The following is a 17,852-nucleotide window of genomic DNA, read 5'->3' on the forward strand; positions in this document are numbered from 1 at the left end:
CCAACATGCATGAAAATGATAATACATTAAGGCCATTTTATCTACAGTTCTCATTTTGTTGTGAGTTGGTTTAATTTGTTTGCTTTGGTCCAAAGTATAAGCCAAAGTCAGTCCACAGAGAATAGGCATCTTGTTCATAGGGAAAGAGGATGGAGCTGCAAAAACGTGGTGAGTCCTCAGGTGCTACAAGGAGAATATCAGGATCTGCCAAGAAATAGAAGGGCAGCCGCCAAACCAGATTTGTGTGGGGCCTCTCCTTCCCTCATGCCTGAATAAAACCCATAAAACCTAGATAAAGTATATTATTACAGTTGAACGGTAGAAACTTGTATGTGTGTGGAATTCTGAACTTCTAAACTTATTCTTATACCCCTTGTTAAGTGTACTTTAAAACAAAATAGTTGTTGTAATATAATGTGCCAGTGAATCCGAGTCTGTCTTGCAGAGTGACCCATAACTCTTGAAAGGTCACTAATTTTGAACTTCTTCAGCATCCTTAAAAGAAGTTGAAAACTGACTGCTGCTGGCCTATGTGACTTGAAGACTATTTTGTTTAGGCCATACACTGTTTCTCATTCTGTGTCAACTGGCTGCCCACATTTAAAACTGAGAGGTCTCCTGTACACATCCATTTTTTCCTCTTGAACAACTGAAGATCTAGCAATATTAGACTCGTGCTCTGCTGAAGCTGAGTATCCTTGTCTCCTTTGGAAGGGACCTTCCCTATCCAGTTTTCCAGGTCCTGGCAAACCTGCTTCTCTCTGTAGACACAATTGTTTTGGCGCCTCTTGGCTTTCAATGTAGAAATGGCATTCCTAAAATTTGACCAATGTGGTGACTGATTGATTGATTGATTGATTATTTTATAAAGAGTTGAGTGAACCATTTTCAGTTTTATTATTGCTCAATTATGTACATTGAATATGTAAACTGTGGTGGAAGTTACAGTTTTAAATGGGCCAGTTTACCACTGTACAATTTTAAAGGCTACATTGAAACAAACGATAATTTTGAACATGTTCTTCCATTTAAAGATACATGTCTTTATAGGTGTGAAAATAGAAAGGAAAGAAGAAATCGACACAGCTTTTGTATATCCTACTGGTCCTACATGTGTGAATATCACATGTTTAAGTGAGGAGTCATTCACCAAGATTCAACTCTGTGCCAGAAATACATGCTTCTCCTCTAATTCATGCTAGAGGTATGAATAGGACATGTTCCCTAGTCCTGTACCAACTGCAGAGTCTGGTGGATACAAAATAAAAATATAGCAATAATTAAAATACAGTGTGATTAGGGCTGTAGTACAGGCAGGTACACACTATATGGAAAAACTGGCCAGAACTAATTCTGACTGAGATAGTCTGTGAAGGTCCCACAGAAATGTTCATTGAGCTTATTCTTGGAAAATAAGTAGAGTTTTATCTGACAAAGGAAATAGGGAAAGACATTCTAAGATGAGGAAATGGACTAAGCAAAGACCTAGACATGTGAAAGTTGATTTTATATCTATTAAAATTTCTGACTGAAGCATATGTTGGAAATGAGGTATAGTCAAGGAAGATGTGGAAGATAGAATAGGTGGATAGTGAGATTTGAAAAGGCTTTTTATTCCTTCTCAAAGAGCTGGAGCTTTTTATGATAGGCAGTAAGGAGTAGTAAATGCTTCAGGGGTGGATATGAGTGATTGGAAAGGCAACTCTAGCGGCAATGCAGAGTTCTGATGAGCAGTGGGAACAAATAAAGTCAAGAGGTTCGTTAGGAAGCTTTGGGTATTGGCAGGGAGAGAAGCTGTGAGTAAGAAAGGAAGTAATTGGCAGGAAGGAGGAATCAGAAGAGAAGTAACTGAAAGCTATCCTTGAAGACATTTTCCTGATTGGATGTGGGTGCTGAGAGGATGAGATGAGTTTGAGGTGTGTAGCCTGAGAAAGAGTGAAGAAATCATACCAAAACCAAAATCATTGTATCTAGGAAGGGAACCATCCCTCGCTACACTTCCCATTGTGTAACTCTCTAATGCAATATATTGAGTGAAGTATGATGCATTCCCACTTGCATTGTGTAGTCACACACAGACATATATCTTATATTCAAAATGCAATAGTGGTTTTTTGTTGTTGTTGTTAAAAACATATTGAATCAGAGGTCTTTCCATTGTAGGATTAGCAAAAAATAAGGTTGTACTTTTGAAGAATATATGTGAATATGAAGGATCATGAGTAGCTGTTCTGCTTTGTCAAATTCAGAATTAAAATAGGATTTAAGTGATTAAAAATAGAGGCATTTTCAGTTTATGGACTTATTATCTTTAAAAAAGAAAGTGATAGTAGGATTTCCAGCTGAGAGGAATGGTTGCAAAAAACATTTTGTTCCAGTTAGTTAATTTTTCCCTACATGTGCTATATTCATCCATTTTAAAAGCAAATGAGCCGTCTCTATCTCCTCTCGCATTTGTGGCAAACTCTTGCTGTGCCAATTTCAGATTACATGTATCTTAGGGAGAATAATATGTTCTAATCTTGATTATAATTTTAAATTAAAAGAATGAAAATAGTTCAATATGAGGATATTTCTCGGTTGTGCCAGTCAGACTGCCTTTGCTTCATCTCCTTGAATTTGAAATTGAGTCTTTTGCAGTTTTTTTAGACATCAGTTCTTAAATGATCAACCCAAAATCTTTATCAGAAATCCGTGATACATTCGTGCTTGGTATGTTGACGCTTTGAATCACTAAAGAAATTTAAAACAAAAGACCAGTCTTTCAGTTTTCATTAATAAACTTGCCATAATTAACTACATTTATGATGAAGGAAGAAAAACAAAAATAATTTAGGTAACTTCAGTTTATAATCAATCAATTCAGGATGTATTTATTGTAGCTTTTTATTGGTGTATCATTTGTCTCGTTATTTATGCATATGCTTAAAGCAGTGAATCTGGAACATCAAATGGTATGCTTTGTTTGTTTTTTGAAGAATTCTATTCACATGAGTTTTAATCCACATTGATGTTGCTTTCTAGTGTTGAATACAAAGGAGCAATTATCTTTTGTGTATGTCTGGGTGTTGCTTTTGAAGAAATTATATTCACATGAGGTTTAGTCCACCTTAAAGTTTTCTTTTTATTAAAGCTTGTGCAAAATTGCTGGAGTAGAATTTCATGATGCCAAGTCACTAAGCAACATTCCCCAAAATAACAACTGTTAAAAGAGCGAACTGAGGGCAATCATAGGCAGTGGGCAAACTGCCCAGTTATGAACCCTGAACTCATTCAACTAAGAAATCTATATATGATACTGGTATCTATTAAACTTGACTTCCTTTTAAACCAGCTTTAGTCTAGGTTTCAATTCCCACTTTTTATTCTAAGGTACACGGGAAATAGAAGAGAAGGATAATCTTGTTCTGGGTGATTGATAACTTTGGAAAAATTAAATTTCTTTGGTATCTTTCTGGCAATAGTTTGAAATGAAACAACTTTTTTTTCAACAGATTGAAGCAACTTATTTCCTCCAGAGTAATAGTTTGCATTTGACATCAGATAAGTGATTCTTCTAATTTGTCTAGGCTTTCAACAAACTATTGAAAACAATCCTTTCATTTATTTTCCATCTTTCTTTTGAGTTTTATATATATATATCTTTCAAGGTGTTCTTGGAGATTGGGGGTTGGCTATCAGCTCAGAATAAGAATCTAAGAAAAAAACATACCATTAAGTATTTGAGCTTCTCAAATCAAACTCAGTATTTAACAGCAAAATAATATTATGCAAGGTTTTCTGATCATAAAAAGACAGATAGATAGTGACTTTGGGCAGAATGATTGTATGTGGTAGCCATTGAATTAACATTTCTAATACTCCTGATGAATTTCCTTCTGTCTCATATTTTTCTTAGGTATATAGCTCATGAGGCTAAAGCAGTATCCAGTCAGCATAAACATGTTATCACTGCCGTATATTTGGTGACTTTTTGTTTCTTTAAGGGAAATAAAGTTGCTCTTTAATGATTTGGTGAATTTATATGATTTCTTTGGAAAAGTTACCACTAGGATTCACCATGAATCACAACAATATACTTGGTGCTATTCAGAAAACATTTCATCCCTTTCCCTGTTTTTGTGAAGGTTTATTTCCTTTTAATGTCTCTTTAATTCCTCTTATTTAAAGCCTAAGTCTCAAACATTCATGGCTCTTATTACAGCCTATAAAATATGTGCTTAATGCCATTATCCTTTCTAAAAATTGTCTTGAATCCTTACAGTTTAATCACACATCTTGCTTGTAACTAAATTTAACAATATATGTAAATTGTCAGACCTCTGGTAAAACAAAATGACTAAAAACATTATATAGTGCTGTGGCTTTTTAGCAGTGGCTACATCACTTGTTTTATAAAATTATTTTATTTAGCTTTTAAAGTGATATTTGCCCATTATCTGTATCTAGTAAAATCAAAACAGAACTTAGACGCTGAATATTTTTAAAGCCAAGAACCTTGGTGCCATCCTTGGTTTTTCCTTTTTTCTTACCTCTGACATCTAATCCGTCGAGTCCTATTGGTTATGTCTCAAATTTGGCCCTGTACCTGTTCATAAGTCTTCTGTCACCATCTTATTCCAAGCTTCCTCACTGTTCCCTACAATCCATTCTCCACACAGCAGTGAAAGCCACTTCTCAAAAGTAAATTGGAGTGAACCACTTTCTTACTTAAAACTGCTCAATTACTTCCTGGAATCAAGTCCAAATTAGCTAGTCCCTGTATCAACTGGCTCCGCCTTCCTTCTCTGATCTCATCTCCTGTCACGTCCCTTTCTGGTCGCATACCAAGCTGGTTCCCACATCAGAGCCTTGGTTCTTGTTGTTCCTTCAGTTGCCGCAAACCTCTTTCTCTGCTTCATGATTTCTGCCTTCTCATCGCTCAGGTATCAGCCCAGATATCATCTCTCCGAAGAAAGCTCTGACCACCCAGCCCAAAGTAGCCCCAAGTCAAGCCCTATCATATCTCCCAGTGCTATTTATTTCATTTCAGTTAGCTCCATCTGAAATTACTTATTTACTTATTTGTTTGTTTCCTTGTTATTATCCCTTCCCCTTCCCCGAACCCCCTTATAATTTCCAGGAGAGTAGTGTCCTTATCTTAGTGCAATACTTGAGATCCTAGGTCAGAATCTGGAACATAGTTTATGCTCTATATAGATTTGCTGAATGGATCGTATATTAATGTGTCAAAATTCAGGGCATGTATTGAACAATTTTTTTGAAGCATTGATTCTCAAACATTTTTTTCCCACTGTAACCTTATTATTTTTTTTAACATCTTTATTGGAGTATAATTGCTTTACAATGGTGTGTTAGTTTCTGCTTTATAACAAAGTGAATCCGTTATACATATACATATGTTCCCATATCTCTTCCCTCTTGCGTCTCCCTCCCTCCCACCCTTCCTATCCCACCCCTCTAGGTGGTCACAAAGCACCGAGCTGATCTCCCTGTGCTATGCGGCTGTTTCCCACTAGCTATCTATTTTATGTTTGGTAGTGTATATATGTCCATGCCACTCTCTCACTTTGTCACAGCTTACCCTTCCGGCTCCCCATATCCTCAAGTCCATTCTCTAGTAGGTCTGTGTCTTTATTCCTCTCTTACCCCTAGGTTCTTCATGACCATTTTTTTTCCCTTAGATTCCATATATATGTGTTAGCATACGGTATTTGTCTTTCTCTTTCTGACTTACTTCACTCTGTATGACAGACTCTAGGTCCATCCACCTCATTACAAATAGCTCAATTTCGTTTCTTTTTATGGCTGAGTAATATTCCATTGTATATACGTGCCACATCTTCTTTATCCATTCATCCGATGATAGACACTTAGGTTGTTTCCGTCTCCTGGCTATTGTAAATAGAGCTGCAATGAACATTTTGGTACATGACTCTTTTTGAATTATGGTTTTCTCAGGGTATATGCCCAGTAGTGGGATTGCTGGGTCATATTTTTATCTCATGAAACTGTCAAGTTGTCTCACTCTACAAGGACTCCCTCCCGTAAAACTGACTCAGTGTTATCAGGCTTTTCTGCTCATTAGAAACACATTTCCTACCAGTGGAATTTAATTTTGGTGAAGTGTTTCACAGGTCTTGCGTTATATAAATCATGTTTGAATTGTCTTCCAAATAAGGAGACCAGGGAAATGACTGACCACGTGCTGTGATTTCTAGGGTTTTGGAAAGCATCTGATCACTTCCTTTTACCTCCACCTGCCCATCCTCACTTATACCTGAAAGTCCATGTTTAGAGTTTTAGTTTTTTAGTTTACGTTTTGATGCATGTTAAGATAAAAATACTTCTAGAAGGGTTCACACTTTAAACTCGTCCAGCCACTTGAGTATAAGCTCTGAGGATCTAAAAGGATGTTTTGAGAAGGGAAAAGGGCAAACATTAGAATACCAGGAAGCTGAGATATAGGTGGAAGGAAGCACCCAGAGGGAGTGCTTCCATTTGGGAGCCGCTCAGAAATTATCTGCTTGTAGGGCAGGTGGGGGGATATCCATGGCATTCTGGTCCTTTTCCTGGCTCTGCCGCTAACTGTGTAAATTTGGACATGTTATTCCATCTTTATGGGAGAAATTAAGGGATTCAGCTGGGTGTTCTCTAAATAATTCCAGGTTGGTGATTCTATACTCATTCATTGTACCCGTGATGAACACTCTCCACTTCTCGTGGATAATGGAAAATATAAGAGAGTCGATGTAATTAAAAGCCAATATGGTTTCTATTAATTCAGTAACACAGGAAAAAACAGGAACAGACCTTGAATTTAATTTTTAGCATATGTATTTTATTCCACATATATTCATCGTGTTTCATTATGCATGTATTCAGACATGAATGTGTGTGCATATGCACGTTCACAATGCACGCTGTCTCCTTCACTGAGAAATTACAGCACCATTATCCATCCAGAGACACTGACTCTGAGAAGTGAAACAGAAGATACTCCTCTCTTACGCAGTGTCCAATAAGCTGCTTCATTTTCTGATATTCCTCATTATATTGCGTTTTATTTATCAGTATTACTTTGAGCCAGAATGCACAAAACCATAACAGATTGAGCAGGTTAGCATGAGATCATCTGTTTCTTCCTTCAACTCAACTTCCTTTCAGACAACTCATTCTTGGTGATTTTCTTTTTAAATTACTTTCCTTCCTTTCACCTACTCCCCTGATTAATCTATTAGTATAGGGTCAATTGTAGGGATCCTGGCAATGTGATAACAATGAGCAATTACTGTGGCAGTAACAAAAGACTTAATATTTTGTGAATATTTTCGTTCTCAATCAGGGTCACAGTTATTCTTATTACATTATTACACTTAATACACTTATTATTATATTTACAATAGTCGTCATGATCAAAAGTGATCCACTGATTCTCTCAGGAGGCGCTCAATACAGAGTTGGTGAGTGAATGAATAAATGCAATGTTGGAATTAATACACTGTCTAAACACTTCAACAAAACACTTCATTAAAAAGCATGGGGGGGGATACGGCATTGGAGGCTGTGCACTGGAACAGTTATATCTTTTTCCATAGCATGAGATCCTGTCCTCATTAAAATACATATAATATGGAGCTATTGCTCCTAGAGGACCTGCTGTGTCCTGTTGAAATTACCCTTGCCAGTCCGTGGATTAACTAGCAGTAGGGGAGGATAGGGCTGATGCTTCTCTGTGCCTGTGTATTTAAATGACTGAAGAACAGAAGTAATAGTGATTAACATTCTGCTTTTACAAGTATAAATATACATTTGACAAAGAGACAACTTTATTTTTAGTGTACTTCATCTGTGCATTATGAATGGTATGTTCAGGTCATGCTTCTTTTGCATTCATTTTCTATTTTTGTGGAATTGTAGCAAACTCATCCAATTTATCAATGAAATTCAAAACTGTACTTGAAAATGAAAGAAGGCATTATTTTTGAAAGAGTAAGTATAAGTAAATTATCAAAACTTTAATACTGTTCAAAAAATAGTTTAAAAACATACTTACCTCAATCTGTTATTTCTCCAAGTAGATGCTTTAAATGTTTTAAACTTCAGTTAGAAAAACTAACCTAGACCAATTTGTCCACTCAGCAATTTTCAGGCTCTTCGAGTAAACTTTGTTAGAGTCCTTCATTTAGAGACAGGTGGGAAATCCATGGCAACCTACCAGGTGGTATGCTAAAATTAACACAAGCCTGATACCAAATTGACCAAATTCTGTCAAATGTACCAACATTTGTAGCAAATAAGCACAAAAACTGTTCTTGAGCTTAGGCCTTTAAGTTCTCACTCTCAAGCTGCAGGAACTTCTACTAGTCACCTTGCAAGAAAGGTTCATTATGAGGAAGATCGGCCAACCTTCTGTTCAGATCAGAGGATAGAATCTTCCAAGAAATAGAGTAGAGGGCAGACCGCAGGGAGTTTAGACCTAGACTGAATGCACTTATCTGAAGGTATTAGGCTCCTGGCCTTGCTGAGGGCTTGTGCATTATTCATGTTAAGGTCCATAAAATCTATCTAGCCATCTGAACATCTTGACCACCACTTATTTCATCAATGAATAATTATTCTGAGCATCCCTCTTCTTGAATTAATGAAACCTCTAGTGTAGATTTTCATAAGGATACTTGAAATTCTTACATAACCCTTTTATAAGTGTGAATTTTTGACTAGGGAACTAAAAATGCTCTCCACCTTAGATATGAATCAAAGTTAATTTACAGATACATAATTCACAGGGAAGTGAATTTTAAAGTCTACCACCATTCCTGTAACATAATGGCTTTATATATTGATTTATTAAGTATTATAACATAATAACTTTTTCATTAGATTTGTGCTATAATGTTACATCTCCACCAAGAAGATATTGATTGAAATATGTAACATTTCATAGATATTCTACACATGTGTTTTAATATATATTTCTACTCCTACGATGATAGGGTGATGATCAGATGTATCTGTCATCATGGATGATATATCTGTGATCTATTGATTATCGTAGAAGTAGGAATCACAGAAAACAAGGTCATTTGAGCTAATGTCCCTTGTTTGTGTCACTTAAATGGTCTTAAATTTTAACCATATAAATTATTAAATACTCAAATAATGCAAATTCTACAGGTGTCTAAGGAATCGCTTCCAAATTTTAACTCTTTTTGGCGACACATAAGTTTCTCATATTTAAGAAAAGGATTGGCTAGTGAAGGAGACCAAGTCTGGAACTCAGCTGAGTTCTTAAAAAGGTTTGGAAGGAAAACAGGGACAAATTAAATGTCTGCCTCTGCCCAGAGAGGAACTCCCTGGATGAAGGAGAGCTCTAAAATTTCTTTCCCAAAGAAAAGTTTAAAAACATAAAACAGGGCCCTAGGGAAAAAGCTCTGGTGCTTGCCTGAAAGCTAGGTCAAGAAGTAGACTAAGAAGTAAAATTTCAGGGAACCTTCTCTATACAATTGGAGGGATACCTTATGATATTAGTCTGCTTTCCACCTTTCAGTTAACCCTCTGTGAATGAATCAAGTGGTTTGCTTTTAGTCAGTATATTGATTCCTTTACCCTCGGGAAGATCATCTCTACTCACATACTTGGATCTGTTGTTTCCCTAGGATCAGTTATATATGCAGGCTTTAGAAATCAATAGAACTTTCCATTATATCTCTTTACAGGTAGAATGTTGAGAATAAATCCACCTGAGATTGAGCGCTCCCATGTGGAATCACTGAGTCTCATACTACCTACATATTCTGCTGAACAAAGACTCATATATCCAAATGACTACTAGAAAAGTCCTTTTGAAACTCTGGTGGGCAACTCAACCATAACATTCACAGCAAAAATACCAGTTACTCAGTCCCCCAAATGGCTTCCCAACCATTTTCCCCCATTACAATTAATGTTTACAACACACCTACCATTATTCAAGCCAAATACCTAAGAGTCATTATCCATTCTCTTTATCCTTTATACCCCACAGCCAATCTATCAACACTTTCTACGAGCTCTGACTCACCATCTCTGCTGCTATTCTTCCAGTCCAAGCCTCCATCCACTCTCACCCAGAATGCTGCATTTTCTACCTACTACCTCTCCTTTCTTCTACTCTAGCTCTGCTTCTCTGGTCAACACAGTAACTGAATGACAAGGAAAAAAAAAAAAGATCATATCACTCCTTTGGTTAAAACCCTCTTATGCCTTGTCTTTTTACTCATGGAATGAATCAAAACCCCTAACAGTGGCCTACAAATCTCCCAGAAAATCACTGACCTCTCAAATCTTCACCAGTTTCCTGCTGACTCTGGCCAAATAGGGTTTTCTCCTGTTCCAAACAGAAAACCAACATAACCCATCCTCAGGACCTTTGCACTCACCCTTCCTCTGCCTGGAAAGCTCTGGCCCCTGATATTCATGTATGGTTCTTTGATATCCAGACCTCATGTCAGGCACTCTCTACATCCATACCTGCCTTCTATTCTCCAGGGTGTTTTTCACCAACTAGAAGTTTCTTATTTATTTTATTGGTTGGTTTTTGTCCTTCTACTGTGACTATAATATAAATTCTGTAAAATCAAGGATCTTGCCTCTCTTCTGCTCTACTTTATTTGCCTTTGCGCATAGTAGGAGTCCAATTTGTTTAATAAAGGATTGAGGACTCCCACCTGTCAAAGTTCTTCTTTTAAAAAACGGAGAATCAAAGTGACCTTTTCTAATGTGGTTGAGGTCCTTGGTAATATGCTGACTTGGGAGAGCTGTTCTGTTTAAGTAAGAGACCCAGAAAATGGTCCACCCTAGTGAAATCCAACTCTGAATATATTAACTGCCAAGGAGCCACCAGAGGACCAATAGGATCAATCTGAGTGTTTCTTGTTCCCTCAGGCTCCCTCGTCCTTCTGTTTGATAGATCCCTACAAGAGGAAGAGGAGTGGTATCAAATGCAGTGACAAGGATGACCTGTGATAATTTGCATCATTTCCAAAGAGAATTCAAAGCGAGTGACTCAATCTTAGAGCCCTAGGGCAGTGGTTCTCAAAGTATGGTCCCTGGACCATACATACATCAGCACCACCTGGGAACTTGTTAGAGATGCATATTCTCAGGACTTGCAGAATCTGAACCTTTAAATCTGTTTGAGCAAACCCTCTGCTAAACTGTGAGATCTATTGTGCTAGATCTATTGTACTGCCCAACCTCGGTTGCACTTTCTAATCATCTACCAAGCTTTTAAAATTTCTCATGCCTGAGCCTCTTTGCCAGAAATTCTGATTTAGTTGGTCTGTCATGGGCGAGGGCTCTCTTTTATTTAAGTTCTCCTGGGTGATGATGATAGATCTCCCAAGTTCAGAACCACTGCTCTAGTATGGGAGCAGGGTAATTTCAGGTACATCTAGGTACTTGGCAGAAGTTCCTCCTGGAAAAGAATGCAATTTGGAATTCAAAAATCGTTTGCTTCACAATTTTACAGTAGAGGAGAGGGGAAATAACTTGGCCTAAAACACAGCATATGGTTATAATTGCTAGTGTTATATAGCCTCATCCAAAGCATCAATTCATAGGGAAGCACATTAAAGCAATGTAATGTTCAAAACCAAGTTGTGTGGTAAGCATCCGCTATAATAGAATGACTTATTCCAGAAGTGAAGTTTCATTTTGGGGAGCTTATCATGATATCAGATATGTTTTGAGTTAATGAAAACGCAGGAAGCACCAAGTTAATAAGGCAATTTTAGACCATAAAACCTAATTTAACTGCACTAAGAATGACAATGCTCCGCACAGAGAAAGTCTCACAATCTGACTGATCAAATGGAGAATTCCTGGGATGCTCTGTGGCATTTCTTTTGAAGAAGCTAAGTTGGCTGGGAGAGCCAGGCTTATTTAGAATATGGTTATTTACTTCTTAATTAAACACAGAATGATTAAAAAGAGATTTCACTTTAGAAGGCCACAGAACTGCTTGTTTGATAAAATTGTTATCAGCCTCTAGACTCTCATTTTCATTTTAGTATTGATTCCTTATATTTGTTTCAGAAATATTTAAAAAGAGATTCTTCAAGTTCTGTTTATATATTTGCTTTTTTAGTTGTTGTTAGAGGTAAGATAAAGTTTGAATGATGGGAGAAAGAGTGTTTATTGTCATAATAAAAAACCCCTTTGTGTAATATTGAAACTATCCCTTTTGATGTAGATAACTAGATTTTAGCTGCTTAATTTCAAATTGAATTATTTAGTTGAAAAATTAAAAGTCAATACTATTGAAGCAGAGCTGCTTGTCTCTCTCATTTTATGGATATTTTATGAAATATAAAACCAGCTGTTTCATTATAATTTTCCTGAACTGAATCTCCTTAAGGGCTTTGCTGAAATTATATTTGATCAATAGCTCTTTTAAAACTTCCCCTATAAAATTTACTTCTTAGTAGTATTTTCCTTACATATAAAAATTGGCTACTACTGTTGTGGGTTAAGAACTTTTGTGAGGTCTCCTTAATTCATTAGAATGCCATATTATGGTTTGTAAAACCAATTAGACCGTTTACTAAACAGAATATTAGAAACATGCTATATACAAAAAGCATTGTGTTACAAGTGGTTCACTTTTCTAATTTCAAAGTTAGTTTTGGAGCATAATACATTTACAAAGTGAGAGTAGTTAAATTTAAATTTAAAATAATTTAAATGAAATAGTATACAAATTTAGTTCCTCAGTCACACTAGGTACATTTCCAATGCTCAATAGCCATGTGTGGCTAGTGGCTACTAGTATATTGGACAAAATATGGAACACGTCCATCACAAAGTTCTACTGAAAAGTGTTGTATAGGCTTGTTTTTGAGGAATATTTTTTTAAATATTTTTTTAAAAGCATTGCTTTATGGAATATTATAGGATAATTTTAAGAATTCTTAAATAGAATCAAATGAAATATTAAATAAATAAGGAAATATTATGACACATGGAATATTTCTTAAAACAATTAACCCTCTAGAAGAAGAGCCCTGAGTGCACTACACACACCATTTCCTATCAGAGGTGGTTGCCTAGAGCTGTTGTACATCTCGGCTCTATAACTAGGTCATAAGGGTTTTGAAGGCCATATCTTCTCTTCTAGCCAGTGTCCTCACAGCACCAAGAAAGAGTGTTGTGCGTAGAGGGCACTCAATGAATTTTTACTAAAGCAACTTGAAGCAAGGAGAGACTCCATAAATATTGACTTTGAACTTGAACAGTAGTTTGTGACCCCTGACCCAATCTAGCACTCCACTGTACAGTCATTCTGAACATTACTAAGCCATGACCTCCCTCTGGATCAGATGCTTCCAGGTAGAGTCACAAAAGCAAGTATTCTCTCAACCAGTCCCTGAACTAGAAGTTACCTAAACTAACGCAGAGCTCCTATTCCCTGTCATACCCTCTTTATACCTGGTCTAAGACCAGCCAATGTGAACAGACACTGGCTCACCTAGTTTCTCATGATTTAATTATTCACCTTGAATTACCATATGACTTCCTCCAACAAAGTTTACCCATCTTTAATTCTCTCTGTTTCTTTCCCCATTATAGGAGATTGATACTCCAAATACACACACGCACACACACACACACACACACACACACACACACACTCACTCACTCACACTTATACATAAAAGCAGTTGAAATCCCTCTCTAAATCAGCAATATAGTTTTGTTTCAAAATATTTGCAATGCATAAATTTCACAAGGTAGTTTAAAATTTAGTTTAAAAAAGATTACTTTATTCAGAAAAAAGTATTTTGGAATATTAGTTTAAAACTTCGAGAAGCACACACAAACAGCTTCATTCCTAGATTCAAGAAAGGCAAATATTTCTAAGTATTTTCTAATCTTTTCATGATTAGTTAACCCAGAATAGTGTATCTCTTTTCCAACTAGACTGCATGTATCTCAAAGGTACAGAGGCTATTGAAAAAGAAGGTAGAATAGGAAATATTGACACGACTTTGGTCTGAAAATCTTTCCTTAATACATCACATGTGTTTTTGAGACAGATGTTTGGAGGACATGTTTTTTAGGGCAGAACCAGCACAAGTGTAAAGCTATGTCTGGACACCTGTTAAGCCCTTCCATGCCTTCTACTTCCAGGAATGTACATATGACCTTAAAAAATGGGTGCTGCTTTTGGAGGTCATTTACTAGGGTTGAGACTACACCTCCAACAACCGTAAGACTTAAAAAGAGATTTATCTCAAAAGTAAGTGTTGTCTCTGAGCATGAGCTCATTTTTATGAGCTGAGCTCAAAGTCCCTGACATTTAGAAATGACAGTGTGTCAGTGTGAGGTTCTTTCAAACAATCCTTCTAAGTTTTATCAGCTTTGCAAAATGTTACTAAGTGTCAGTATTCAGTTTATGAAATGTTTTAACTGTTGAGACTGTGATGGTGACCAGAAAGGGTAGAGTCTTTAGCTAAGATTGATCAAAGATAGTTCGGTGAGTAACTGTTTTATAAGGGGAATGGCGGTGGTGTTGTTTGATGGTTTTGGAGAGAGAGAGAAGGATTCCCTGTTGTGGTTATAAGATATATGCTCAATTTTATGTCTTTTAAAAGTTTTTTTTGTCATAACATTTTAAAATTGTTGTTTGGAATTACAGTGAATCAAGGAAGTGTCTTTAAAAAGTATTCATAGGGCTTCCCTGGTGGTGCAGTGGTTGAGAGTCCGCCTGCCGATGCAGGGGACACGGGTTCGTGCCCCGGTCCGGGAAGATCCCACATGCCGTGGAGCGGCTGGGCCCGTGAGCCATGGTCGCTGAGCCTGCGCGTCCGGAGCCTTTGCTCTGCAACGGGAGAGGCCACAACAGTGAGAGGCCCGCGTACTGCAAAAAAAAAAAAAAAAAAAAAAAGTATTCGTAGTTAAGGGAATATAATTCTGCTATCAAAAAAGGAATTTAATGACTTCCAATACATCTTAATGGTAAACAGTTATGTGATCATGAATAGTAATTGGAAATTTTATGAATGAAAATCCCAAAAATGCACATGTTCTTGTGTGTACAGATATGTTTGTCTGTGTTTGATTTAATGGAGGCCATGAACAGATTACTGTCCCATTCATTTGAACAGCTTGCCTCAGTATAAGCATCATTGAAAGAAAATAGGCATGGAAATGTCTAGTAAATAGCTTCTAATAGACTCATCAGAGAAAAATTGTGATAGAGAAACTGAGACTTAAGAAAGCAAGCTTGGTGATGTCTAAGCTTGGTTCTTAGATGAGAAAGAAAAAAATTAATTTAGCTTTTAAAATTATAATAACTTTAGCAGCAATAAAACATACCAGTGATTCTGAAACTACCTGAGGTTAAGTACCAGGTGTTTTGTTCTGCTTTAATTTTCAGTTCCTTAAGGACCAATACTTCAGTAAAATATCATAAAAATCAATAACTAGAAAGAGTAATATAAAAAAAAAACAGACATAAAAAGTAGCCAAGTATTTTTTATTGTTTCATTCAGACGACATTATCCAGTTGCTATAAAAGTTACTAAATGCTTACCCTCACTTTATATACTTCTTTTATGAAAGAACAATAAAAACAATTTGTAGACTGGCTCTGGTCTGTGAGCCAGGTTTTAAATTGCTTTACATCACTATGTATTAAACTGGGTACATGGGTGTATTCTCAGGGAGTTATGAGATACCTACAGAAAAATATTATCTATATATTAGATATAACATATTTTATTTTGATGATCATTTTAAAAATAGTATAAACGTGTTCTGTAGTATCTGGCTGACCAGAAAGTACTGATGCATGGTATGTGTCCACATCTGTGTTTGTGTTTTCAATCAAGTCAGCAAAAGTAATGTTATTCTAAATGTCAAGGTCTGATGAATGAAGACAAGAGGAAGCTAAAGAATCTGATATTTTGAAGAGTCACCTCTATTAAATGGGAAAGCTGGGCCTTGAATCCAAGGCTTTTAATTCCTACTTTAATGTGCTTCACTTTAGTTTTAAGGCAAATGTATGCTATAAGTGAACTGATTTATGTGAATCTTTCATTTTGAAGCAGATTTTATCACTTCACACCATATGAGAAAGTAATAAAACCAGGCCCTTTATTGGCACTGTTTTTCAATCACAACTTATATAACATTTTCCCCTATACTACTTTTATTTGTATATTTGCAAATTTTAATGCAGAATTATAAACCAAGAATAGAATATTTGTGAAATCCACCTTGGACTCACTGTTTTTTAGGACCCTGCAGGGAGAGGTCAAGGGAAGCACATTAAATGTATTAGATGCATGATCCATATTCTCAAGGTTTTAAATGTTCATTCTCTTTTAGGGAGTGTGTAGGGAAAGAAGAGTTGCAAACATGTAAAATGCAGAATAAGACCTTATGCATCAATAGGCCAACTTGTGTATTTCGTAATTAAATATACGAGGAATTCAGAGAAGAGGAAGCTCAAGCTCAACATGAACTAGCTTCATCAGTGGTAGCCTCACCAAGGAGCCTGACCAAACTTCAGTATGAATTGTGTTTCCCTCCTTTCTTAAAAAAATAAATGTACAGTTGAGCCTTGAACGACACAGGTTTAAACTACGCAGATCCACTTATACACAGATTTTTTTCAATAAATATGTATGACAGTACTACACAATCTGTGGTTGGTTGAATCCGTGGATGCAGAACCATGGATACGCAGAATCCACTGTAAAGTTATATGCAAATTATTGACTCTGTGAAGGGTCAATGCCCCTAACCCCCTCGTTGTTCATGGATTATTGTTGTTGGAATGATTGTCTAATGCTGAACATCTAAACATTAATTGTGATGCAAAAAATAAAAACTTTTGTAGGCCCCACCAACTTAGTAAGAAAGACCCTGGCAATTAATTATTTTCCTTAATGATTGTAGTAAAATGTCATTCTCGCAATGACAAAATATTAGTGAAGGATTTGGGAACATATTAAAGTTACTTAGTGTTCATTGAAATAGTACATGGTGAAACATGCACTTGTATTCATGCAATATGTCAGTCACCATTCCACCTTGACAAAGGGAACAGCACAAAGGGAACAAGAGTAAAAGCTTTATCAATAGAGAATTTCCAGGGTCACATTGTAGCAGATGGGTTGGGACTGATATAACTTCCCATTAAAATAGTTACACACAAACATGCCCTGGTATGCAGTGTGATGTGCTTGTGTGAGTATGTTTCCATTTGGGGAACTGTCCAGCATGAGTGCTAAAACACTCCACTGACTTTGGGCATATGCCAGGCCTGAATAAGTCGTTTCTCATTGGAAAAAGGGTCTATACCTAACTTTTCTAAATGGTATCTATTAAAATTATTCTGCATTATAAGAGAAAGGAAAGATTTTCCTGAAGGTTCAAAGTAGCAACATATTTCTGACAGTACGTTTCCATTAAAAGAAGTGAAACGTTTAGAGGGTATCTTGGTGTCCTCAAAAAGAAATAAGAATACATGATCACTATTAATTAAAAAGCTGGGGGGCGGTTGGGGGAAGATGGTGGAAGAGTAAGACGCAGAGATCACCTTCCTCCCCACAGATACATCAGAAAAAGCTGGGAGCCCTGGGGAGAAAATTTAATGATGAAGGGCAGAGATGCAAAAGAACTTGTTAAAATGAGAAAGGAATGAGAAGAAAAGCAAATGCAACTAGGACTCTAAAAGCTGCATTGAAAGGAAAGCTGAACAAATTATATGAGTAAATGAAGAAATGTCTCCAGAAGGCAAAGTAAAATAAAAACATATATATATATATATATATATATATATATATATATATATATATATA

At 36.3% G+C, this 17,852-nt stretch overlaps 1 protein-coding gene across 1 annotated transcript in view; it reads left to right on the plus strand.

The window, feature by feature from the left end:
• The window catches only part of IL1RAPL1 (interleukin 1 receptor accessory protein like 1), a 1,327,113-nt gene that overhangs the window by 1,153,063 nt on the left and 156,198 nt on the right, over positions 1-17,852 (plus strand). Inside the window, exon 7 of the mRNA XM_027096331.1 lies at positions 9,433-9,437. Coding sequence (XP_026952132.1) covers positions 9,433-9,437 — 5 coding nt within the window. The remainder of the gene's footprint in view (positions 1-9,432; positions 9,438-17,852) is intronic.

The sequence above is a fragment of the Aethalodelphis obliquidens genome, unplaced genomic scaffold (genome assembly GCF_003676395.1).
Source record: "Aethalodelphis obliquidens isolate GAN/ISIS:26980383/991018 unplaced genomic scaffold, ASM367639v1 scaffold101, whole genome shotgun sequence".
Classification (NCBI taxonomy): domain Eukaryota; kingdom Metazoa; phylum Chordata; class Mammalia; order Artiodactyla; family Delphinidae; genus Aethalodelphis; species Aethalodelphis obliquidens.